Below are 27,773 nucleotides of genomic sequence, written 5' to 3' on the forward strand. Positions count from 1 at the left end.
CGGCCTACGGAGATTTATGTGAGGAGAGTGAGATGGACAAGGTAAAATTGTCAGGAGGAGTTGTTAGAAAGTAAAATATATTGTGACAATTCCACTCCTGCCGTTCATCAATAAGCTGACAGATCATTTAGTGTCAATTAGGAGTGATAGATGGACAAGTCCCCATGATCCTGGGCCAAAATTAATGGCTGGGAGGGAGAGGGTGATTGAAAATGACGGCTGACATTGAGAGCAAAGTCCTGAAAGTCCCCGAGGGGCCATTACTTACCTCATTCCCTTGCAGATCAAGGCAGGGACAAACCCCAAAACAGACACTTTGAGACAAAACTTAATCAGACTACCTTTCCTTCCTCCCTTTCCCAAGTCTGGTTGACTCTCGTTCAGCTCTATTCCCCACCGACTACAAGTGCCCCACCTCAGACAACTTTGGAGCCAAGGCCAGCCTGGCTCCAAGATGGAATCTTTGGCATAGCTATGACTGTGGTGCCAAGAGAGGGGACAGGATCCCAGGTCCCAGGCCATTCCTGAATACAGCCATTTCCTGTGGCTCGGGGTGAGTATTTGGGTTCCAGCAGTCAACGGCTCTAGCCAGTGAGGTGGGTGACACATGTCCTGCTCTCTATCTTGGGCAGTGTTATGCAAACAAAACAAAGGCATCCCAGAAACTCACATCCCTGGTTGAGGGCTCCTCAGGCAGATCTGTAAACAGCCTGCCTACTTCCCACTGGTGACAATGTAGACCTCGGTGAGCCTCACTTTCCTCCTCCCTCCCTTGTAGAGGGGTACCTACCTTAGAAACTAAAACCTACCCAATAGGGTTGGTGTATTGCACATATAAGGTGTAGCTATGGACTGAATGTGTGTGGCTCCCCAAATTCATATGCTGAAACCTTAACCTCCAATGCGATGGTGTTTGAAGGTGGGGACTTTGGGAACAAATTATGGTTAGATGAGGTCATGCGGGTGGAACCCCCATGATGGGATTAGTGCCCTCATAAAATGAGGAAGAGACAGAAGATCTCCCTGTGTGTGCACAGAAGGAAGGCCACATGAACCCAGCCTCTAGATTTCTAGCCTCCAGAACTGCGAGAAATAAATGCTTGTTGTTTAAACCATCTTTTCTATGATATTGTTATAACAGCCTGAACTGGCTGAGACAGGTATCTAGTACAGTACCACTATTATCATTCCAAAAGAATTTAAGGTGAGAACAATATTTTTAGTGTGAATTCTCTGCTCTAACCAGACTGACAGTGTGGTTACTGCTCCCCACCCCCCAACACTTATGCCTACACCAATCCTTGAACCAAAATGCCCTCCTCACAGTGCTCTTTGCCCATCAGAATTCCTCCAGCTTGACCCCCATCTCCTCCGCAAGGGGCTCCCTGACCACTGCGAATACTCTCCTCTGACGTCACAATACCAGGGTTGGCCACTCCGTTAGTTTCTCACTTATGATGTGCTCCTTCTGCCGATCCTGACTTTTGTGAATGAGAATGCCTCATCTCCCTAATTGGAATCAAAGCTCTTGCAGGGCAGGAAGCACAGAGCTCCCCTGGGGCACCTGCAAATAGCAGGAGCTCACGTTCTCCAGCCTTCACGGGGCAGACCCTCAATCCAGCCCAACAATCACCTCTCTGACCGCTAGTTGGCCCCCTTTCCTCTTTGTTTCAAATGTGTTCTACTTGCCTCCAGATGCCAGCTCTCCTTTAAAGGCTCCAATAAGCTCAACACTGTTTGCCTTCCCACTTTGAAAAAAGAAGAAGAAAAAAAAAAAACGCAGGCCAATTCAAAATGGCCTCTCCCCCCAGTTCCCTACTCCCCTCAGCCTTTTTTGATAACTTACCAGCCTTTCCAAGCTCCCTCCTGTCCTGGAGGAAAAATGTCCCTGCCTCTTCCTGTCCAAGGTTAATTAGTCTCTCTCGGAAGGTCTTATCCTATGTCTCCAGGATCCTACTCCTTCACACCCCCCTATTTCATCTGTAATCACTCTTTCCCCAGGTTTATCACACACACGAATCTCAACACAGACTCCCCCTTCCAAATACCGCCCCACCTCTTTCCTTTCCCTCTCAGAGTAGGAGCCTGTACCACTGTCTCCATTTCCTCACTTCCACCTTCCTCTTCAACCCACTGTAATCGGCTTTTGTCCCAACACAAATCACTGTGATCACTTCCTCAAAGGCCCCTAGTAACCTCCAAACAGCCAAATCCAAGGTTCTGTCCTTGTCTTCTATTTGTACGTATGGCTCAAACTGTAACTGCTTTTTGACCTTTCTTCTGGACTCCCACACCATGGAGACGATCTGCATGGACCGCCACCGCCCCCAAGTCAGGTCTCTCCTCCTGCCTTCTCCATGTGATGGCACCACTACCCAACCAGTCACCGAAGCCAGGCACCTTGCAGTGGACCGTCAACTCCAGCCTCTGCCCTGCATCCAACTAATGGCACTTCTCTTAAGTCTACCCCCAAGATGTCTCCAAATCTCTCCTGTCCATGCTCACACACATTGCCCCAGTTCAGGCTCTTATCACCCTTCACACAGAGAATCATCTCCCCAACAGGTCTCCCAGCCGTCTAGAGCGCCATGTGCCACACCGACACAGTAAGTGACCAACCAAACTACTGACCTCATCATTCATGTGTTCAATAAATAGTCACTGAGTGCTCATCATGGACTGGCACTGTTTGAGGCACTGGGGGTATGTGAACAAGGGTGTGTCTCCTCTCACGGAGCTTACAGGAGAGTAGAGAGAGAAAGACAATACGTGTATGTGCACGTGTGTGTGTATGGATATATGTAAGGTGGTGAAACCTACAGCAGGAGATGGGGAACACGGACTGATGAGGGGTGCTATTCTGTATAAAGTGAGGTCAGGTGGAGCCTGGGAAGCCATGGTAAAGACTGGGGGGTTTACTTTGGGGTGGGGGTGGGGGATGCCCCTGGAGGGTTCTGAGCAGACAAACGTGAAATGACCTCACCTATGTTATAAAGAGGTCACTCTGGCTCTTGCAGATAAGACTGAGGGAGGCGAGGGTGAAGGGGGAGGCCAGTCAGGAGAGCCTGGCCTGAGTCAGCACCAGGAACGACGCTGGCTGTAGCACTGGCCGCGCAGACGACAGGTGTGTTTCAACTGTGACTGAACAGGTTTGCTGACAGACTGAACCTGAGTGGACATGGAGGAGTCCAGGATGACCCCAAAGTTCAGCGTCTGAGTGACAGGGAAGGTGGAGCCCATTTATGAAGACCTGAGGGGCCTTGGGGAGGTGCAGATTGGGAGACGGGGTGGAAGGGGTGGAAATGAAGAGGACCGATTTGGACGTGTTAGGATTGAGTTGCACATTCAGGTGGAAAGGTCATGTGGACAGCTAGATGCTCAGGGGAAGGACTGGGCTGGAGATACAAACTCTGGGGTTATCAGTATACAGGTGATAGGAAAACGCCCGAGAAGGGATGGAGAGCATGCCGAGAGCGAGCGTCGACAGAGGAGAGGTGGCTGGAGGACGAGCCCTGGGCATGCCGACAGACACTGAGGGGTCAGGACCAGGCGGCAGACCGAGGAGCCAAGCAAGGGGATCCCTTGAAAAGTAACACCGGAAATGGAAGAGCACTCCCTCCCAGGGAAAATGGATCTGATCTGGAAAAATCTTTAATATATTCATCGAGGAATTAACACTTGAGATTCTCTTTCTTTTTCTCTAAGAAGCAGATATAGGATTTGACTCATTTCCATATTTCAAAATAAATTCCAGATAATATAAACACTAGAATCCCCTAATAACTTAGAAAAGTAGGGCTCCTCAATTAGCCTCTCACTAGCATACTTCAAAGTCACCTTCTTCTTAGTTAACACGAAAAAGCAGTGTTATGTTCACCAAAGGAACAGTGTGGCGCTTAAATAGCATATGGCATATATGGCATATAAATAGAAAGACCACCAGACAGAATAACGAGTCCAAAAGCAGACCCAAGTACATACAAAGATACAGACTATGGAAAAGGTGGCTTCTAAATTCACTGGAGAAAGATGGATTTTCAAATAAATGGTGCTGGGATAACAGTCATTTAGAAAAAAGATAAAACTAGATCTGCACCTCATACTGTACACTGGAATTAATTCCACATGGATCAGAGATCTAAATTTTAAAATGTACATTTATGTACCAATGTTTCCTTAGGTCTTTGTCCCAAGGCAATAGAATTAAAAACGAAAATAAACAAATGGGACCTAATCAAACTTACAAGCTTTTGCACAGCAGAGGAAACCATAAACAAAACGAAAAGACAACCTATAGAATGGGAGAAAATATTTGCAAACGACGCAACCAACAGGGCTTAATTTCCAAAACATACAAACAGCTCATACAACTTGACAACAAAAAAAACAAACAACCCAATCGAAAAATGGGCAGAAGACCTAAAGAGACATTTCTCCAAAGAAGAAATACAGATGGCCAATAGGTACATGAAAGATGCTCAACATTGCTAATTATTAGAGAAGTGCAAATCAGAACTACCATGAGGTATCACCTCACACTGGTCAGAATGACCATCATTAAAAAGTCTACAAATCACAAATGCTGGAGAGGGTGTGGAGAAAAGGGAACCCTCCTACACTGCTGGTGCGAATGTAAGTTGGTGCAGCTACTGTGTAAAACAGTGTGGAGGTTCCTCAGAAAACTAAAAATAGAACTACCATATGATCCAGCAATCCCACTCCTGGGTATATATCCAGACAAAACTCTAAATCAAAAAGATACAGGCACCCCTATGTTCCTAGCAGCACTATGCACAATAGCCATGACATGGAAACAATCTAAATGTCCATCAACAGATGAATGGATAAAGATAATGGATAAATGCCATTTGCAGCAACATGGATGTAACTAGAGATTATCATACTAAGCAAAGCCAGAAGGAGAAGGACAAACACCATATGATATCACTTATATGTGGAATCTAAAATACGACACAAATGAAGCTATCTAGGAAACAGAAACAGAATCAGAGCCATAGAGAACAGACTGGTGGCTGCCAATGGGGAGGGGGTTGGGGAGGGGAGGACTGTGAGTGTGGGATTAGCAGATGCCAGCTGGTATATATAGGATGGATAAACAACAAGGTCCTACTGCATAGCACAGGGAACTGTATTCAATATCCTGTGATAAAACCATAATGGAAAAGAATTTGAAAAAGAATGCATGTATGTATAACTGAGTCACTTTGCTGTACAGAAGTAATTAACACAACATTGTAAATCAACTCTACTTCAAAAACAACAACAAAAATAAATAAATAAAATGTAGACTTAGCGTGTGGTCGTGTTCCAATAAAACATGATATATAAAAACAGGTGGTTGTGCACTTACAGTCACCTGATCAATGACAAAGGAGGCAAGAGTATACAATGGAGAAAAGACAATCTCTTCAACAAGTGGTGCTGGGAGAGCTGGACAGCTACATGTAAAAGAATGAAATTACAACATTCTCTAATACCATACACAAAAATAAACTCAAAATGGATTAAAGACCTAAATGTGAGACCAGATACTATAAAACAACTTGAGGAAAACATAGGCAGAACACTCTTTGACATAAATTGCAGCAATATTTTTTTTGATCCTCTCCTAAAGTAAAGGAAATAAAAGCAAAAATAAATAAATGGGACCTAATTAAATTTAAAAGCTTTTTCACAGCAAAGGAAACCATTGACAAAATGAAAAGACAACCTTCTGAATGGGAGAAAATATTTGCAAATGATATGACCAATAAGGGGTTAATATCCAACATATATAAACAACTCACACAACTCAACATCAAAAAAAACCAAACAACTTGATTAAAAAATGGGCGGAAGAACTGAATAGACATTTTTCCAAAGAGGAAATGCAGAGAGCCACCAGGCACATGAAAAGATGCTCAGCATCGCTAACCATCAGGGAAATGCAAATCAAAACCACAAGGAGATATCACCTTACACCTGTCAGAATGGCTATCATCAAAAAGAATACAAATAACAACTGTTAGCAAGGATGTGGAGAAAGGGACCCCTTATACAGTGTTGGTGGGAATATAAATTGATGCAGCCACTGTGGAAAACAGTATGGAGGTTTCTCAAAAAACTAAAAATAGAACTACCATATGACCCAGCAATGACACTCCTGGGTATATATCCAAAACAAACAAAACAAAACAAAAACACTAATTTGAAAAGATACAAGTACCCCAATTTTTTTAGCAGCATTATTTACAATTGCTAAGATATGGAAGCAACCTAAATGTCCATCAACAGGTGAATGGATTAAGAAGTGGTGTATAGAGATACAAGGGAATAGTACTCAGCCATTAAAAAAATGAACAAAACTTTGCTGTTTGTAGCAACATAGATAGACTTGGAGGGCATTAGGCTAAGTGAAATAAGTCAGACAGAGAAAGACAAATACTGTATGATATCACTTCTATGTGGAATCTAAAAAATACAAGAAACTAGTAAATATAACAAAAAAGAAGCAGACTCACAGAGAACAAACTAGTGGTTACCAGTGGGGAATGAGGGTGGGGAGGGGCAATATAGGGTGGGGGAGTGCGAGGTAAAACTGCTGGGTGTAAGACAGGCTCAAGGATGTATTGTACAACAAGAAGGGGAATACAGCCAATATTCTGTAATAACTATAAATGGAAAGTAACCTTTAAAAATTGTATAAAAGCAGGTGGCTGGCCTGTGGGCCACAGTTTGCTGAATCTTAACATATAGAAACAAATAGGGATCCATTTTAAATTTATATATACATGCTTATTTTTTGCAAAAAGAAGTACAGGAAGGATAAAACAGAAACTAATAAAGAAGTTACCCATGGGAGATGGATGGGAATGAGGTAGAAAGAATAAGGATGGGAGTGAGATATCTCTGAGTATATCTTTCTATACCATTCTGATACAATAAAAAGTACACAATATCACCTGTTCTTGCCAAAAACATTTAACTTGAATCTGATCATGAGGAATCAATCAGAGAAATCTAGAATGTGAGACGCTCTACAAGACAACTGACCTGGATTCCTCAAAAAAGTCAATATACTGGGTGGAGGTGTAGTAGGGCGAAGGGGAGCTGGAATTATTTTAGAGACTAAAAGAGCCTAAAAAGAGACAGAACTACCAACATAATGTGTGAATTCTGATTGGATCCTGGAACTACAGAAGAGATTTTGGGGACAACTGGGGAAATTTAAATATAGACTATATTTTAAATATTATTAAATCTTTATGAAATTTCTTAGATGTGATCATTATATGTGATTATTTAGAGAATGTCCTTAATCTTCAGAGATGCATGTTGGAATATTAACAGGTGAAATATCATGATGACTGCAGCTTATTTTCAGATGATTCAGGGGAGAAAAAAAGGGTGTATGCACGTGTGTGTGTGCGTGTGTGTGTGTGTGTGTGTGTGTGTGTGTGTGTGTGTGTTTAGAGCTGGGGAGTGGAAGGGAGGAGGAAGGGGGGAAAACTGGAAAAAAATATTTTCGATAGTGCTATTTTGAAGGTAACAACTGCTGAAGGAAATTCTGAACAAAAGTAATGACTCTTCTTTGAGAAAAAGAAATTCCTTCCCTGAGTTTATCGTTGGCCATCACACTGGTGTAGTAAACGTATATACATACATACATGTATATTGGTTTACCTTTCGTCTGAGACTTACTACAAGGGATTAAAGACCAAAATGATTTGTAATCCAGCAGTAACTAACAGGCAAGTCCATTCTGTTTAGAAAGTAACTTTAAGAGCTTCCCTGGTGGCACAGTGGTTGAGAGTCTGCCTGCTGATGCAGGGGACACAGGTTCGTGCCCCGGTCCGGGAAGATCCCACATGCCGCGGAGCGGCTGGGCCCGTGAGCCATGGCCGCTGAGCCTGCACGTCCGGAGCCTGTGCTCCGCAACGGGAGAGGCCACAACAGTGAGAAGCCCGCGTACCGGAAAAAAAAAAAAAAAAAAAAAAAGAAAGTAACTTTAAGAAAAACACAGAATGTTAGAATACGGAGGAACTTTGAAAACATGCCAAGTGAAAGAAGCCAGTCATAAAGGACCACATAACATATGATTCCATTTACATGAAATGTCCAGAATAGGCAAATCAGAGAGACAGAAAACAGGTTGGTGGTTGCCTGGGGCTGGGGAGGTTGCAGGGGGACACAGGCAGTGACTACTAATGGGTATGGCGTTTCTTTAGGGGGTAATAAAAATGTTCTAAAAGTGATTGTGGTGATGACACTACAGCTCTGAAAATATACTAAGAACAGCTGAATTGTACCTTTCAAAGGGGTGAATTGTAAGGTATATGAATTACATCTCAGTAAAGCGGTTATAAAAAATAAAAGAACAACACAGGAGCACAGTGTCCCCTGCCCGCCCCCCGCCCCCGCCCCCCACCCCGTGACCTGCCAGCACTCACTTGGAAGCCTTCATGGAGTCATCTGCCCAGCCTCCTTGCCTGCGTGGTGGCTTGGGAGGGGGAGGCTGCAAGGGAAGAGACGTCAACAAAACAGTCACCCAAGACCAGCGTTCAAGCACACAGGGCTGAGGTTAAGGTAACCTAAACCAACCTTCTGAAACCTTCAAATGCAAATACAATACTATGAAACCTGGGTGCTTTCGTACCCTTCTGGAGGACAATCTGGCAACGTCTACTGAAAGCCTTAGAAATGCTCACACTTTTTGAGCCAGCAATTCTAACCCCAGGAATTTATCCCAAGGAAATAATCAGAGAGAAACACAATGTCATTTTTGAATATAATGAATAACTGGATGTCAATAAGGAATTTAAGTAAATCACGGAATACACATGTGAAAATACTATGCAATAATAAAAAACTGTATTAAAAAGGAATTAATGATATGAGAAAGTTCAACATGTGCTAACTTTTTAAAACATGTTCAAAATAGTAGCTATATGCTTCTAATTTTGTGAAAAGATCACTAACACAGAACATGTAGCGTTAATCAGCTATCAGTGCATGAATGAGAGGATCCAGTGAAAGAATTATGGCGATTCCTTTTTCCTTCTTTATGCTGTTGTGCATTTTCCAATTCCTTTTTACCGTCAATTTATATCACTTTTATAAAAAGAAAAGTAATAAAATAAAAATATAAGAGAGAGGCTTGCTTCAAAGACACAAACTCAAGTGGTGGGTTAAAAAGCTACTCAAGTTATTTGGGCAGGAAGCATTCACCTGCAATAGATACATCCACAAACCCAAGTGCAGGAATTCTTGTAACTATTTTTGATTTTGTGGGCCGCACAGTCTCTGTTGCAGCTACTCAACTCTGAAGCTCCAGGGCAATCAAACCACAGACAAGAAGTAAACACCTGGGTGTAATGTGTTCCAATAAAACTTTACAGAGACAAGCAGTGGGCCAAATTTGGCGGGAAGTATTCTGCAGACTCCTGCGCTAAAATCACTGTAATGCCCTTTCAATCTGTTGCTTAAAACCTAGCTTGCAGCTTTTTAAGAAAACATTCCCTCAATATGGTGAAATACCTTTTAACTTTTGATATTTTTATTTTACACCAAGATGTGTTTCCTTTCCTGATTCTCTGGTAGCACCCCAGCCTGCCAAGGACATGTTCCATCTAGAGACGGAGTCTTTCTGCGGGATGAAGCAGAAACTATTGGAAAGGCCTGATGGAGGAGAAGGCAAGTCCTGGAAAGCCTGCATCCAACTTAGCTCCTGGGAAACCTAAGTAGTACTTTAGAGAAAACAAACTTGAGTAATGAGGTTCTGTACTCTCAGAAACAACAAAAATGTAGAAGTAGAAAACGCACTATTGCTTGTCTCTCTCGGGGGGAACCCAAAGAAGATGAACGAAGAGATCCCCACCATTAATTCCCAGTCCATGCATCCTTTTTTAGTATCCCTGCCACACACAATCACCGGTCCCCAGGCTGGACGGAGAAGCCTTCCATCCCAGGACCCCTCTTCCCTTAGACACAGGTGACTGAACCAGGGCTGCACCAGTCAGAGCCAGTCACAACCAATCAAGTTCTCTGTCCCAGGAATCTGGAACTGAAGCTCAGAGGTTAGGCTGCTCAGACAGCACTGAGTGTTGGAACTATAAGGACCAGCTGGAATCAGAATAAGCCCAAACTACCACAAGCCAAAGTTGTGTATAAGCAGAGACCAAGAACGTTGTCTTGTTCAGCTCTTACCATGTGGAAGGCATTGCAAATGTTAAAGAGATTGGAACTGAATCATATCGGGCCCCTACAGGAGGTTTTAAACGAATCTGGCCCACAGCTTTCTTCCCTATGCTTTTGCAGATAACATCCCACTTTCCTTTACCCAAGGGTAGGACCATCTTGTGACAATGTGCATTCCTGAATTTGGAGGTCACAACTAGGAACTGCATATTTGGTTTGGCCATACAGTGGTTTTTGTCTGTTTTTAAATTTAAACTACCATTCTAAAAATTGTAAGATTTCCATACAAAACAGGACTCTCCGGCTTCTCTCGGAAAACTGGAAACTCTAGCAATGCTGGGGCTGAGAAGCAGCCGCCCTCTGGTGACTGGACACGTGCATTCTAGCTCGCCACGGCCCCCACCCGCTCTGTCTCTCTCCTTCCTGCTGAAGTCAGGTGCCAGTTGACATCTATTACGATGGCGGTTGTGCTGTTGTTTCTCTTCCAGTACAGAATTCTCTCTCGCTTCCTAGGCCTACTGGAAGTGGGAAAATGAAAGCTATGTCAGATGTTTTGACAAAAATGGGAACAAGCATATTTCTTGGGTGGAAGTGAGATCTTTTCTTACCACGTCAGTGTGCACACTGCAGGTATGCCTGTGTCTAACCCCCAGTCCCACTTCACTCACCCAGGTGCCCTGCCTAGCCCCTGTGGCATCTGAGTGTGTGGCCCTGGAACTAGCTTCTCAGAGCTGGGATCCCCTGTTGTCTGCTCTTTGCTCTGGGTGTTGGACAGAATAAACCCACGTGAAATCCGTGTTGCCATGGTGTCAGGAGGCCCAGGCCTATTTGGCACTTTTCCACTGATAGTCTACAAGAAGAAGGGAAGGGGTCTGGTGGCCTTGGCAAGGTTCCTCAACCTGTGTGTCCTGACCCCACCTCTGCTTTCTGCCATGGGGTGTAGGTGACAAGGGGGACAGGAGGGGACTTCCCTGGTGGCGCGGTGGTTAAGAATCCGCCTGCCAATGCAGGGGACTTGGGTTCAATTCTTGGTCCAGGAAGATCCCACGTGATGCAGAGCAACTAAGCCCGTGCACCACAACTACCGAGCCTGCGCTCTAGAGCCCACGAGCCACAACTACTGAAGCCCGCGCGCCTAGAGCCCGTGCTCCGCAACAAGAGAAACCACTGCAATGAGAAGCCCGCGAACCATATCGAAGAGTAGCTCCTGCTTGCCGCAACCAGAGAAAGCCCGCACACAGCAACAAAGACCCAACGCAGCAAAAAAAAAAAAAAAAAAGGTGGTGGTGGACAAGAGGAGCAGGGATTGAACTGGGGAGAGATTGTGAAAGATTAGGCATCGTGGAAAAGGAGCATAAGTGACATAAATTTAGGTCAAAACTCACTCCTTTGAGTAACCACTGAGCTGTTGAGGGATTAAATTAGTGACTATATGGTAAATGCTTAGAGCAGTGCCTGGCACATAACAAGTACTATATCTTTACTGTTAGCAGCAGCAGCAGCATCACTAATGTCAATATTTGAAAGGTTAGGCCACGTGTAGTAACATATACTGTACCATTTGGAAAAGAGGGGGAATAAAGACTCCTCTGAGCCTGGCCTGAGCTGTCATTTTGACTACTGATGCATCATATGGTTAATAAAGTTCCCTAAGATTCCAAACCCCCAAATGATCTGCTTTCTCTTCTTTAACCACAAACCCCAGAAAGTCACAGCTATTGGAAGGATGAGTGAGAATCCCTTCGGCCTAGACGTAACACAAAGACACTTCTTTTCTCATCTTCTTTCCACTCCGAAACAGTGCCAGCTGCTAAATTAGGACAGCAGCTTCGAAACAGAAAGACCACCACACAAGAGTCACTCCTCCGCAGCCGAAGAATTTAACAACTAGTCCCCAAATCAAAGGGGCTTTTGCACTAATAACTGAAGACTTCCGGAGTTGACATAATGTTGTAAAAACCGTATAGGCTGCTCTTCCTTGAGATCACCTGGGAGAGGAAGAGTTACAAAGTACTTCTCTGCACCAAATGGGGCAGGGTTATAGTGGCCTTCCCTGCTCCCCACTGGGAGTCCTGGCCAACCTCTGAGAGAGCACTGAGGTGGCCAGGAGATGGGGGGCGGGCAGAACTCAGCTCTCTGCAAGGTAGGGCTTGGGTGTTTGGCGGGAGATGTCTCTCCTGATGGGGAATCCTTATGGTCATGATTTAATACTCTGAGTCCTAGGATAAGAAATTCTTCGTTTTTTTTTTTTTTAATAAATACTCCCTACTATGAGTCTTGTTACGGGCACACACATATACCCTGTCTCCGGGCTTCCCTGGTGGCGCAGTGGTTGAGAGTCTGCCTGCCGATGCAGGGGACACGGGTTCGTGCCCTGGTCTGGGAAGATCCCACATGCCGTGGAGCGGCTGGGACCGTGAGCCATGGCTGCTGAGCCTGCGCGTCCGGAGCCTGTGCTACGCAACAGGAGAGGCCACAGCGGTGAGAGGCCCACGTACCGCAAAAAAAAACCAAAACAAAAAACACAAATACCCTGTCTCCATGAGACAGATGTAATTAACCATTATTACCAAGTGACAAAGGCTTCTCCCCAGAATTCAACTTTGTTCCTATGTGGGGAGCTGAGCACTGTCCTACACGCATCAGGTGAGTTAGAAAAAGCAGAAGACGTCATCCCTGTCCTCAAATGATACCCCGGGTCCAATGAGGCTGGAAAGAGGCAGAATTCAGGGTGTATCAGGTCTGTATGAAATCTATGTGATGGACATTGGGCTTAATCTGAAAACGCCAAAGCCACACTGGAGTGGGGAGGTAGGTATCAGGGATGGAGGAACTGACAGTCCTTCCAGCGAGAGGCTGCATCAGGGTCCAAAGGTGAAGCTGAGGAGGAATCCCTCAGCCCTGGGGCAGTTCCACTAAACTCTGCAGTTTTCTCGTCACCTTTGGTGGTTTTTATTGGGCCACACTCTCCTGGGGCATCATTCAGACAGCGCTCTGACAAGCGTGCATACGTTTGCAAGGCCTGACTGAAGGCTACACAGAATCGTACCAGCGTGTGAAGTGCTGAGGACGAGGAGGTTGACGGAAGCTTTATGGAATAAGTGGGGCAGGCCCTGGATTGGAAAGATAAGCAGAAATGTAAAGGAAAAGCATTCCAGAAGAAACCAGATGCAAGGTGCAGTGACACCAGGATAGCACATAACACTCAGGCTGTAGCAAATGCTGTTCACTGATCACTGTACTGGTCAGGGTCCAAGGTCCTCAGCACCTATCACTGTACAACGCAGGCTGGAAGCGAAAGCTGATGCAACTTGATCACAATGGAGTAGTTTAAAATTAGGTGCAAATGATCTTTGAAACGTAAGCGGGTGACTGGTTTTTCACAATACAATTTCAAAGGTCTGGTGGGTTCTTTTGCATGGACAGTCCAGCCCCTGAATATCTGGCTGCTCTCCCTAAGAGCTATGACGACGTCATCGAGACACCTGTTAGCACAGTTTCAGAAAGAGCGCCGCGGCCCTCCCCCCACGACGACGTGAAACACAGGACACACTCTAGACCAAGACCCTGCTGTTGCTCCTTTTAGAATCAGCTGCCAGAATTGCTGTGCTCTCCCTGCCTGTGGTGACAGATCAGATGCTGGGCGGCTCTGGGAGCCTGAATGCCCTCCCCAGCTCACTGTCAGAGCCCAGTCCTCACAGAAAGTGCTGAGAAGTTGTCACCCTTCATTACGGACCCCACCATTTGGGCCAGGGGTCCTTCCCTCTCCTGCCCACCAGGTGTGGGTAGGACAAGAGGAGACATGAATGTGTGAGTTATTATTTCTCAAATCTTGTGCGTCTGGGTTCTCTGTGTAATGACCTGGGCATTTAAAGAAAAAGGAATTTACTCTTGCTCCATCCTTGAAACTAGAAACTTAGTCTAAGACAGCTGTGGCTTTTTTTTTCACCGAGCCCACCAACTCCACAATCCTCCTTGACCAAGCACCTGGGAAGACATTACCCATCTGTATGAGGTATGACTCTGGAAGAAATCTGTTTCCTATCCCTGTGTTAGGAAGGAGGGAAAAACAAACAAACAAACAAACAAACCCAGATGGGTGAGAGAGAGTAGAGCTCGAATGATCTTAAAAGCCAGAAAGAAGAGAGGACCTAGACCTAGAATTCAAAAGTCCTGGCTTATCCTTTAAATAAGGCATGGCCCCAAGACATCTGCTGGGAAAACGATTTCCAATTTTGGCAGATTTACCGCCAGGTAACATTACCCAAACTTGTTTTTGAAAAAGAAAGAGTCTTAAAATGTGCAACCCCACGAGGGACAGAAATAGGAGCGGGTGACGGTAGCCCTTAAGCAGTGCATCCCTCGTGTTCTCTCTTAAAAGCTGGAGTCACGTCTCCGAGTGTGGGAAAGCAGCACAGCCCGCCGGGGCTGCCGCCTGATGGACGGAGGGGGCAGGACCCCGCATAGCTCCTGGAGAGAAGCAAAAATGTGCTCTCTCCAAAAATAAACAGGGGCAGAAATGACTGCGAGTAAAGGGGTGGAAGCACGTGACTGGTGGTTGCGGTCCTGAAATACCAGCTTTCTACAAAAAGGAGCCGATGAGAGGCAGAGAGCAGGAAATTCAGGAAACGGCCACTTTATATGGTCTCATCCGAATGGGCCAGGATTCAACTAACTGGAATTACCAAGTCACAGGGAGCCTTTAGGGCTAGACTTGTTTCTGATCTTTATATGGTTCCCCCAGATTCTTAAGATGCCGAAATAGAAAAGATACTGCAGTGCCAAAAAAGGAGCCTTTCGAGTTTAGAAACTTCTCACACACTCTCAGAAGTCCTGGAGAAACCCCACAATGTGAATCAGTCCAAAATCCAAACGGCAGCCTGTTTCAAAAAGTCAGTCCAAACACACGCATGAATTCCCCAAAGAAAAGGCATTCAGTTAAGCAAGAGCCACTGCACACCTCCCACCTCCCACCTCCCATGTCCAACCCTTGATTTCTGGCTAAAAACAAACTTCCTTTCCTTCCTCCAGCAACCTGACGGAAGACCCAGGAAAGCTGCTCTTATGTGCTTGAGGAGAGAGAAGACTAACATTTATTAATAGGTGCGCACACTGCAGGGGCTGCATTTATTCCTCAAATCTGTCCACCAGGCACAGTTCCATCTCTGCCAATTTCTTCCTCCAGCCTCAACCTGGGTCTGACAACTAATTCGTCACAGACCTGAGTCTTCCCCTCACGGGTTTAAGGTCATGGCAGGTAATGGAGCATGCAAGCTTATAACTGAACCCTTATGAATAAATGTAGCTCTTTCAAGCTGAAATGGACATAGCAAGATGCGAACTCTATTTTAGTATAAGACAGAAACCTGATCATCAATAGATGCTAAAGCCATTAGGTGAAAGACTGATTGACAGGGAACTGGACATTCTCTTGATGCCAAAGAATCGCCCCACACATTATGTGCCAGGTGCGAGGGAGAAAATGTTCCTTGACAACAGAGATATCTGTCAGCACCCTAACTCAGTGATCACACTTAGCACGTCAACAATGGGGACGTGATGTGCTACCACCTGAGGCATACAGTGCCACCCAGGAAAAGATACTGCCCCAAGCATTCAGCTGGAATGTAAGCAAGCCTTCCAATCTGACTTCCGGCTTACTGCAGATCAGGTGAAAGAGGAGGAAGTTCAGTGACACAAGGAAAAAAGAATCAGAAAAGCCAGCACAAGGGAAACTCTGAGAATAACTGGCCCAAACTCTTCAAAAAGTTAATACCATTAAAAAGGGGGCTGGGGTGGAGACTATTCCAAATTTTTTAAAAGAGACTTAAGAGAGAGAAACTTAGTAGAGTGGTTCTTGATTGGATCCTGGTTTGAAAACAGTCAGCTATAAAAGATATTCTGGAGACAACGGAGGGAAATGAATATGGCCTGGGTAATAGATGGTATTAGGGAATTGCTAATACTGTTAGGTGTGGAGTTGTGGATTTCTAGGAAAATGTCCCTATTTCTCAGAGATATATGCTGAAGAATTTAAGTGACATTTCATGATGTTTGCTTTGAAATAACTCAGCAAAAAGTTATATATAAAACATGTAAATACATATTTTAAAATAGTTAAAAAATTATCATTCAAGCAAATACAGCAAAATGTTGAAAACAATTGAACCTAGGTGGTGGGTGTATGTTGTTCATTGTACTATTGTTTCTACTTTTCTGGATGTTTCAAATTTTAATGAAAAGCTAAAGGTAAAAAAGAAAAACTAGATGCATGAAGTTCAGATTAACAAAAGAGAAAAAAGACAGGGGTGGGGAAGAGGAGAGCACCAGTACGAGGGTTGTTCGTAGGTGTATCTGCTCAATGAAGACCTGTGCTGAACAGGAACAGAGACCTTCTCCACTCTGTGGCTGGGAACTCCGAACACCAGTACCCTGAGGGCCAGAAAACAACTCTACACCCAAAAGGTAAGGTCAGATCCCTGCCAGGACTAGACATGACGGGAGAATGAGTTTCTAAATAAAAGTGCCTCCCCGCACCTCTCACCCCACCCCCAATTTGCTGTGGATTGTGTTTTAATTGTGCATATATGCATATGTGAAATTTGGGTAAGGAAAAAAATGTGGTAGAAAGAACACTAGACCAGACTGCTTCTAGTCTGGGCTCTAGTCCTGACTCTGCCACTAACTAGTTTCATGATCCTAGATTTTAACTCATAGTAGAAGTGATTCCTCCCAATTCTACAATTCTGTGATTCTCTGAGTCTACGAATTGTATTTTTCAATTCAGGGAGAGGGTATCTAGGCAAAAAGATGTAAACGATGACATGAAATGTTTATATTCAATCTGAACTTGTATGAAGCGGGTGGGGACAAAAAACAGAGAAGAAAAGGTTACAGGGAGAAATGAGAATACGTAAGCACACAGATTTGATCAGTGGTGAATAAGCCAACCTAGCCAATGAGAAAGAATACATTAACTAATTGATAGCTCATAATTATAATACCAGCCAACATCTACTGAGGGTTTACTCTATGCCAAAGCTTTAGAAGGATTACTTTGCAGAATCCCCGAGACCCTGTGAACTGTCCACTACTGTGCAACAAGTTTACCCACGAGGAAACTGAAGCTGAGAGATTAATTTAAAATCATCCTAGCAGTAAGAAATGAAGCAAGGATTCAAATCCAATTTGGTTTCTGACACCAAAGCTTGGCACTGAACCAGACGATACATGATTTCCCAGATGCTAGGTTCATGCCAGCTAGAACAGGAGTGAAAGGACACAGTGGCTACAGAAAAGAATCTGTCTGGACTGGAACAAAGTGCCCAAGAACAAGAGAGACTAGATCAATGACAAGATTAAGACCTGGGAAGACCAAACCAAAAGGACCACCTCCTTCATGTATCTTCTGGGCACAAAGTACAGTTGACCGTTGAACTACACAGGTTTGAACTATGCGGGTCCACTGATATGCAGATTTTTTTCAGGAAATACAGTACAACACGATCCGTGGTTGGTGGAATCCATGAGGAACCATGGATACGGAGGGTGGACTGTGGGACTTGACATCCACCGATTTTGATATCCATGGCGGGGAGTCAGAGGAGGTGTCCTGGAACCAAATCTATATGTACTGATAATATAAATATGTTCAGTAAGACAGGAGGAACAGCAAGAGGCTTGGTCTAACCCTTACCTCTTTCGTGAGGCAAGATGAGGGAAGGGTTAAGGGTAAAGTCAGGATTAAAAAGTGATGCCAAAAATAAACCTTAACAGCTTGAGCACTATGCCAAACTGTGTTAGGCTGAATTTAATATAAATCTCTGTACTTAGAAAGTAGCTGTCTCTTTACTGCATGTCACAGATACTCTCCACATACCAACAGCGCAGTAGCTTTGAAGAATGAGTGACTGGGGGGCAGGGGGGAGGGAGTTTGCCAGAAAGAAGTAAAGAGGGAAAGCTATAGTTTTCAAGTTATAGTTTAAGGGGGAGGGGAGGGAGGAGAGGGACAGGAGGGAAAGGAGGGATGGTCCTGGGCTCAGATTCTAGAATCCTCACTTTCTAAGCTAGGTAGCCTTGGGTTAGTCACACTTTCACTAAGCCTCTTTTCCTCCTGCACAAAATAAGAGTGATCACAAGTCTCTTACAGACCCACTGTAAACACAGGAGACAATCTTGGGCACAGAGCAAACACTTAATAAGTGCTGGTGACAGTGGCTACTATATTATTTATAAGAAATGATAAAAGTAATGAAATGCAGCCTTTGGAGGAAAAAAATCCTTAATGCCCAGGGTTGAGACAACGGGAAGATTGGGGGAGGTAAACATATTATTTGGGACTGCCTTGCACAATTTTCATTCCAGGGGTCCAGCTCTTACCTAGTCCAGCTTCCCTGAACAGAGAGAAATTCTTTCAAGTTGCCTGAACCAAGAGGAGGAAGTCACAGTCCCTCTGCTCACTGAGAAATAAATGTGATGTTCAGGCAACCACAGTATCTGGCGATTACTCTCGTGGTGTCACACTCCCCCCAGTATTCCCACATACCCTATCATAAAAAGACCCAAATCCCATATCTCAATACAGTCATCAAACTGCCCACTTCAAATGACTCATGGGATAGGGCTGCCAGCCATTTGTTAAAGAGGCTGATCCAAAGAGAACAGATTTCAGCCCCCAAAATCATTCTTAAAATTCATCCTGGATGTTCTTACCTTGGGTGGCATCCTCTTAAGCTCAATTACATCCCTCTGGGTCATCCGAAATCAGCTTTCTTGGGTCTATACCTTCCACACACTTATAAAGAAATACCCTGTTCCCCCAGACTTTCTTCGGTTCAGCCAAAATAAACATTCCTTTCAACTTGCATCATAAATCAAAACCTATAGTTTTTGTCATTCTCATAACTCCTTTCAGTTTGTTAAAACCCATGTGCATGTGTGTAACCGGAAGGACGCACAGTGTGGAGGATGTGAGTTCCCAGCACTCCAGGAAGCGAGCCCTCCCGGCACCTGTGACTTCGGATAAGCAGAGCCTAGACTTGCTACCTCAACCCAATCCAGACTGGGATAACCTGGAACAGAAGGAGAGCAGAGAAGCAAGCTGTAACCTCGCTGCTTTAGGAAACCTGATCTCTCACAATCCCTCAAGGGCTTTGATAGAAAAGAAGTGGAGGGAGCGTGGAAAAATATTAACCCTTGCGTCATTTGAAGTGGGCAGTTTGAGGACTGTGTATTGAAATATGGGATTTGGGTCTCTTTATGATAGGGTACGTGGGAACATTTGGGAATATTCCCCATCCTGTGGGATGCAGAGAGGAATGCCCGTCCAAATCCCTACTCTGTTCACTGCTGTGAGACCACGGACAACACAGGCCTCGCACTGCAGTTCTTTACCCTGCGGTGGCCCTGGAGGCGAGGGAAGGTGCTCTGGGCGAGACCAAGTCATGGCTGGCAAATTAGCACACACCTCACTACCTCCCCTCACAAGATTTCAAGGGAGCCCAGCAACCCTAAAGTATTGTTTTAACCTTCTAGAACTGTGTTTCCTAGACTTCCAGATTTCATGGACAGCCAGTATTTCGAAAAACAAACTTTGTTTGTGGGGGTGGGGGTGGGATGTGGTTGGCAGTATCGAGTTCACAGCTTTTAATTTTGTTAAGAATCTTTAAAAAAAACAACACTATTTCCTCTCACCACTATTTCATTAAAGAAGGGATCTGTTCAAGCTCCCCAAATTAGGAAGGACACAAACCAGAATAAAGAATGGTCCTTGATGGTGAATAAATTTAGTTTATGAAAAACGTGCTACATTGTTCTTGGTTCTCTCATTTTGGAAAAAAACATCCTCCTAGACCAGTGTTAAGACGTGCTATGCTCTCTCTCTTCTTCAGCTTTTCAGTCCAAGCCCAAGGTTGATTTCTCAGGCTCTCTTCCCACCCTTTCACAAACAAGAAAGGCGTAAGGCCATCCGCTCGACTGCTCCCAGGTGACAATGGCCTGGTGCAAAAGGCATGGCCTGGGTACACGTAACCCGTAAATCTTCCTACTCAGCTGACGTACAGCACTGTATAAGTTGAAGGGGTACAGCATAATGATCTGATGTACACACATCATGAAGTTATTATTACAGTATGTTTAATGAATATCTATCATCTCATATAGATGCAGAATTAAAGAGATAGAAAAAAATTTTTTCTTGTGATGAGACCTCTTAGGATTTACTTTCTTAACAACTTTCATATATATCATACAGCAGGGTTCATAGTATTTATCATGTTGTACATTAAACCCCTAGAACTTATTTATCTTATAACTGAAAGTTTATATCTTCTGACTGCCTTTGTCCAACTCCCCCTCCCCCCACTCCCACGCCCACTCCCACCTCTGGTAATCACAAACCTCATCTCTTTTTCCATGAGTCTGCTTGTTTTTGAAGTATAATTGACCTATGTTAGTTCCTGTTACACAACACAGTGATTCGATATTTCTATACTTTTCCAAATGATCACCACGATGAGTCTTGTCACCATACAAAGATATTACACAGTTACTACTATATCCCTCCACACTGTACATTTCATCCCCGTGACTCATTTATTCTGCAGCTGGAAGTTGGTACCTTTTAATCTCCCTCACCTATTTATTTCCTCCCCCGCCCCCTCCCCTCAGGCAAACACCTGTTTGTTCTCTGTATCTATAACTTCAGAGTTCTTTCTCGACTACCTTTACAGAGTGTTCAGCACAGCACCTGCAAGGATTAGCTCTTACATCATAGGGACTGAATCCCATGTCTCTGGGCCTCTTGCATACCCATGTTTCTGATCATTACTCCCAAATCACCAGGGATGTTAGAACACTTCCTGTCTCAATAGCTAAGGCACCTGAATGCCCGTCAGTTATTCCAAGAGAAAGTGTTTGTTGTTTCTGCACCAACCACTCTCATTCGTTTCTTGCCAACAGTACCACTGGAAAAAAAAAACCACAGTGTAGTCTGAAACAATCCAAAAGCAACTGACAGCTTCTGGATCCAGTAATGGGGGAGCAGTTTGTATTCAACTCACCTTCACACAGATACCAAGTATAAACTCTGGACAAAATATAGAAAACAACTATCTGAAGGCACTAGTGGGCAAACAAAAGCAGTAGGGAAACTGGAGGGATCTGATCCTTGAAAGACAAGAACTGCACTGGGTAAAAATCCATGTTTAAATGGATTTTCCCTTTGAGTGCACTCTCCAGTCTGGGCAGCAACTGAGCAGCTAGAATTCAAGCAGGAAGCTGCAGTTTTATTGGTTTGAGGACAAATTTGGGGCTGCCAGAGTCACTAAAGATAGACAGGGAGAAATCCTGGGAAGGAGTTAGCCCCAAATCTGCGTATAAACTCCCCTAAAATCCTTTGGTCATGGAGGAGACTCCAAGAAACTCAGTGAAAAGCAATTGCTGAAGGGCTAAAAATAAAAAAGAGTGGAGGTAAAATTTCAGCTGCTGCCCACTGCAGGCAAGACATAGATTGGAATATGAGTTCCAGGTTAAAGGTACTTGATACACACCTTGGATTTTCCACTGAAATCCCAGAAAAACTACACCTTAGGAGTAAAGACCACGTCCTGGATCTACGGGATTTGCTCTGGGACTAAAGGCAAAACCAAAACAGACCTGACCTAGCAAAACCTAAAACCAAGTCTTCACAAATTCAAGGTGATCTGAAAATAATTCAACTGCCTGCTAAAACAAAAATCAACACTTTTCAAAGAAAGGTAACATAATCCAGAGTTTCTACAATGTATTATCCAAAATGTCTGGCATATCAACAAAAATTACTAGACATGTGAAGAAACATGACCTATAGTCAAAAGTAAAAACAATAAAAACTGACACCAACATGACCCAGATATTGGAATTAACAGACAAGGGTTTTAAAGCAGCTATTATAAATATATGTTCAAGGATTTCAAAGATGGTCATAATGAATGAACAAATGGGGAATCTAATAGAGAAATAGAAGCTATGTAAAAAAAAGAAATGGAACTTTAGAATTTAAATGTTCAGTATCTGAAATGAAAAGTTCAGTTTGAAGACAGCAGAGGAAATGATCAGTGAACCTGAAGACAGATCAACAGAAAATATCCAATCTGAAGAACAAAAAGATAAAGGAAAGGGGAAAATTAACAATGCTTCAGGGACAAAAAAACACACACAGGACGAACCGAAGGGACAATATCAAGCAGTTTAACATACAGGTAATTGGAGTCCCAGGAACAAGGAGAGACAAAGCAGAGCAGAAAACATATTAGAAGTAATAATGGCCTAAAATTCTCCAATTTCGTGAGACATATTGACTTACTGACCTAAGAATCTCGGCAAATCCCAAGCAGAACAAATACAAAGCAAATCAGCTAGGCACATCACAGTCACACTGCTGAAATCCAAAGATAAAAAGGAAGCTTTAAAGCAATCAGAGGAAGGAGAAAAGACTTACATAACGGAGAACAATCGTCAGAAACAATGAAGGCCAGAAGACAAAGGAATGACAATCTTTAAAGTGCTGAAAGAAAAAAATGTTCAGTTCAGAATTCTATATAGATAGAAAAGATCCTTCAAAAATGAGGGTGAGGGCTTCCCTGGTGGCGCAGTGGTTGGGAGTCTGCCTGCCGATGCAGGGGACATGGGTTCGTGCCCCGGTCCGGGGGGATCCCACGTGCCGCAGAGTGGCTGGGCCCGTGGGCCGTGGCTGCTGCACCCGCGTATCCGGAGCCTGTGCTCCGCAACGGGAGAGGCCACAGCAGTAAGAGGCCTGCGTACCGCAAAAAAAAAATGAGGGTGAGATAAAAATATTTTTAGATAGAGCAAATAGAGAAGTTGTTCTTGGCAAATCTGTACTGCAAGAAATGCTAAGGGAAGTTCTTCGGGATAAGGAGAAATGACACTAGATGGAAATTTGGATCTACAGAAGGAGATGAAGAACAATTATAATGGTAAGCATATGGGTGATAAAAGACTATCTTTGCCAAAGCAATCGTGAGAGAAAAAAACGGAGCTGGAGGAATCAGACTCCCTGACTTCAGACTATACTACAAAGCTACAGTAATCAAGACAATATGCTACTGGCACAAAAACAGAAATATAGATCAATGGAACAGGATAGAAAGCCCAGAGATAAACCCAAGCACCTATGGTCAACTAAGCTATGGCAAAGGAGGCAACAATATACAATGGAGAAAAGACAGTCTCTTCAATAAGTGGTGCTGGGAAAACTGGACAGCTACATGTAGACGAATGAAATTAGAACACTCCCTAACACCAAACACAAAAATAAACTCAAAATGGATTAAAGACCTAAATGTAAGACCAGACACTATAAAACTCTTAGAGGAAAACACAGGAAGAACACTCTTTGACATAAATCACAGCAAGATCTTTTTGGACCCACCTCCTAAAGTAATTGAAATAAAAACAAAAATAAACAAATAGGACCTAATGAAAATTAAAAGCTTTTGCTCAGCAATGGAAACTATAAACGAGACAAAAAGACAACCCTCAGAATGGGAGAAAATATTTGCAAATGAGTCAACGGACAAAGGATTAATCTCCAAAATATATAAACAGCTGATGCAGCTCAATATTTAAAAAAAAAAAACCAATTAAAAAAGGGGTGGAAGACCTAAATAGGCATTTCTCCAAAGAAGACACAGAGATGGCCAAGAGGCACATGAAAAGCTACTCAACATCACTAATTATCAGAGAAATGCAAATCAAAACTACAATGAGGTGTCACCTCACACTGGTTAGAATGGGCATCATCAGAAAATCTACTAACAGCAAATGCTGGAGAGGGTGCGGAGAAAAGGAAACCCTCTTGCACTGTTGGTGGGAATGTAAATTGATACAGCCACTATGGAGAACAGTATGGAGGTTCCTTAAAAAACTAAAAATAGGATTACCATATGACCCAGCAATCCCACTACTGGGCACACACCCAGAGAAAACCATAATTCAAAAAGACACATGCACCCCAATGTTCACTGAAGCACTATTTACAAAAGCCAGGTCATGGAAGCAACCTAAATGCCCATTGACAGACGAATGGATAAAGAAGATGTGGTACATATATACAATGGAATATTACTCAGCCATAAAAAGGAACAAAACTGGGTCATTTGTAGAGACGTGGATGGACATAAAGTCTGTCATACAGAGTGAAGTAAGTCAGAAAGAGAAAGGGCAAATATCGTATATTAACGCATATATGTGGATGGAATCCAGAAAAATGGTACAGATGAACCAGTCTGCAAGGCAGAAATAGACACAGATGTAGAGAACAAACGTATGGACACCAAGGGGGGAAAGCGGTGGTGGTGGGATGAATTGGGAGACTGGGGTTGACATATATACACTAATATGTATAAAATAGATAACTAATAAGAACCTGATGTATAAAAAATAAATAAATAACATTCCAAAAAAAGGCTATCTTTTTTCTTAATTTCTCCAAGTGACAACTGTTTAAAGTGAAATGACAATTGTATTGTGGGTTTATAAAGTATGTAGTTTTAAAGTACATGACATTACTAGCACAAACGATAAAAGGGGACAAATGGATTTATACTGTCACAAGGGTCTCACATTTTATGTGAAGTGATATAATACTAACACTAGCTAGCCAGTGGTAAGTTAAGGATGCATACTCTAATCCCTAGAGCAACCACTAAAAAAATAGTATAAAAAGCTATACCTAAAAAGCCAACAGAGGGATTAAAATGGAATATAAAAGCAATCAGCCAAACACGGTGACATAATTCTCTATCATGCTGGGTAAAGGCATGTGACCAGAAATGTTTCAGTCTATCACCAATCACATTCAACATTAGTCTGAACCCTTTTCCTGTAAAGTATCATTATTAAGAGAATATTTTACTATCATTCTGCTCCTTCTCAGTAATTACTGACATGCCACATAATGAGAAGAAATCTAGCCTAGCTAACGATGTCAATGAGGCTTTCTGCCCACAATCCTATGGTTCCCAAGCAGATTAGACATTCTCTATTCACAGCCCACTCTTTCCATCTCCTTGCCTCTCTTAAATCCTGGCTTTCCCCCATGGACTTCATTTCTCCTGCAGCTCTTTCAAGTACAGCCTGTTCATTTTTTGAAACCCCACGAACAAGGGTCCCAAGGTAACCCTCCTGTCTCGCTCCCCAAAGTTCCTCTAGACCATTACTCTTTCAAATTATTATGGAACATTTTTCTGAAACTCATATTGTTCAGCTACATTGCATCTCTTACCTTCTTCATCCCTGTCACAAATAATTGCCTGAGCACACATTGAGCAAAAACGTGGGCATTCCTCCCCCAACACTAGTGCCATCATTCTAAGTCAAGTCAAGGTTCACATGAACAGTTCATCTAATGCTTAGCCTCATAGTTCCCTTTAAATGCCAATGACCTTGCTACTTTTTCGAACTCATACGCTGGAGCTGCTCCAATCTGAAATACCTAGTCCCTTCCTCCCCTCCTGATCTAAGAACTTCCTTCTCGGTTTCTCTTCCTTCCCTATCAACCCAGCTCACTTCCATGGTCCTGATGGCATTCATGTCCTAATTTCCCCTAGAGCTCCCCTGAACCTGGATCAAGCCAATCCTATGCCTTCACTGCGTCAATACCTAGCCTGCTGAGGGGTGTTGGAGAAAACTGCACAACGATGCAAATTAAGGCTTCACAAGCTCATGTTTTGCCTTCTCTCAGCTGGGTCCTACCTGGGCTCCCTGCTTCCAGTCTCACCTTCCTCCAGTCTGTACTCCACCCCTGCCTGCACGGGACCCTAGGAGTTACAGAGAGTTCTAGACAGGAGTTACAGAGTTCTAGATAGGGAGGAGAAGCTAGCTCTCAATCAGGAGGCGTGTCTATGCAAGCATTTCTAACAAGAACTCCAAGAAAGAAACCTGAATGTCCAAGGCCTAGTAACTTAGCTGTGATTTCTTTTCTCATTACAACTATTTACTTTCATATCCATTTTGAATTCATAATTTTGAATTTTTTTTCTTAAAGAAGGTCTCTAAATTGTATAAATTTCAGGACCCACGAAACCTGGATCCATCCCTGACCAATTACTGTCAACGTGCTCTTTCTAAAATGCAAATCTGTCTCTCTTCTCTGCTTAAAATCCTCATACATTTGCACCTGGAAATAATGAAGGGTCTATGTGCCACACAAAGGAATCAGAAGTTCTTCCTGTATGTTCCTCTTAGAGACCCCAGATTATATGATATATGCTGGTAACTCCCACATCTGTTAACACTCGTTTCCAACTTTCTCTCTTAAGCTCCAGACCAAATTTTCAACTGTTTACTCAACAGATCTCTTCAAAAATCCTGAAGGCAACTCACATTCAACATGCCCCAAATTGAAACAATCATCTCTTCTTGGTCCCCGCACTGCTGAGACTCTTTAAGTTCTCAGTCTCAGAAATATCATTATCCATTCAGCCTTTTCGGCTACAAATGGAGTCAACTCCAGACATTCCTTGTCTCCTACTTCCAACAGTCCATCTGTTACCACCTCTTACCCATCTTCCCTGAAAAATGTCTCTGGGCACTGCCCTCTCCTCTTCACCTCTCTGCCAGGCTTTATTTATCGTTTCCCAAAGTAAGGTACGCACGCCACTGGTGTAAGCAAGGTGACTGGAGGTGGTACATGGATGTGCCTCTTAAAAATAGCCATATGTGTATTTTAATGTGTCCTGGGAAAAACATAACTATCAAAAACTGTAGTTTCTTTTCAAAAATAAACGCATTTAAGTATAAAAAGGGAGGTGATTTAAAGAAAATTGTTAACACTAATGCGAGTGGTATGTGGATACCCGAAACTGTAAAAACGGTCTGGGAATGCCTGAAGTTTGGGAACACTGCCTAGTTCATGGCTCATCATCTCAGGAGGAGATGCTCCAACCGCCTCCCACTGGTCTCCCTGCCAACAAGTTCTCGCCCTCTAGACTATCCTCCACATAGCTGCCAGCTTCACTTTCCTAGAAAACAAAGTCAATAACATTTTCCCTGCTTTAAAATCTTTGTGGAATCCCTACAACATATAAAATAAATCCAAACTCCTCCACTTGGAATGCAAGGCCTTCATTCCTAAGACACTAAGTTGTTCACTGTGCCCTGGAAACACCAAGCCCCTTGACGCATGCCTTAGAACAGGCTTTTCCCGCTGCCCTTCCCTCTTACTGGCAAATCCCTCCTCGTTCACTGCAACCCACCTCAAGGGTCACCTCCTTTGGGATGCCATCCCTAAGTCCCAGGCAGGGTTGGTTGCTCCTTCTGTGCTCCCACTCTCTGATGCCACTTAAATATCATAATTTTTTGCTCTAAGTGTGTGGGTCGATATAACTAGAATACGAAGTTATCTTATTCATTTTTGCATTGGAAAGTGTATATTATATTAAATGTAGGATAAATAAGTGAATAAATAAATGAAGGAATAAAGTTCTACTTTTAAATACATCAATAAAAATATATAGGAATGGATGGGCAAAAAGGAGTATGGGGGATGGAGTCCTCTGTTATCGCTGGTGAAGAAT

At 43.5% G+C, this 27,773-nt stretch overlaps 1 protein-coding gene across 1 annotated transcript in view; it reads right to left on the reverse strand.

Annotated features, from left to right (window-relative positions):
- The window catches only part of IFT43 (intraflagellar transport 43), an 87,907-nt gene that overhangs the window by 46,789 nt on the left and 13,345 nt on the right, over nt 1-27,773 (reverse strand). Inside the window, exon 3 of the mRNA XM_082649077.1 lies at nt 8,451-8,515. Within this exon, the coding sequence (XP_082505203.1) occupies nt 8,451-8,515 (65 nt within the window). The remainder of the gene's footprint in view (nt 1-8,450; nt 8,516-27,773) is intronic.

Source organism: Grampus griseus (genome assembly GCF_964374135.1).
Source record: "Grampus griseus genome assembly, chromosome: 2".
In the NCBI taxonomy this organism is placed as follows: Eukaryota; Metazoa; Chordata; class Mammalia; order Artiodactyla; family Delphinidae; genus Grampus; species Grampus griseus.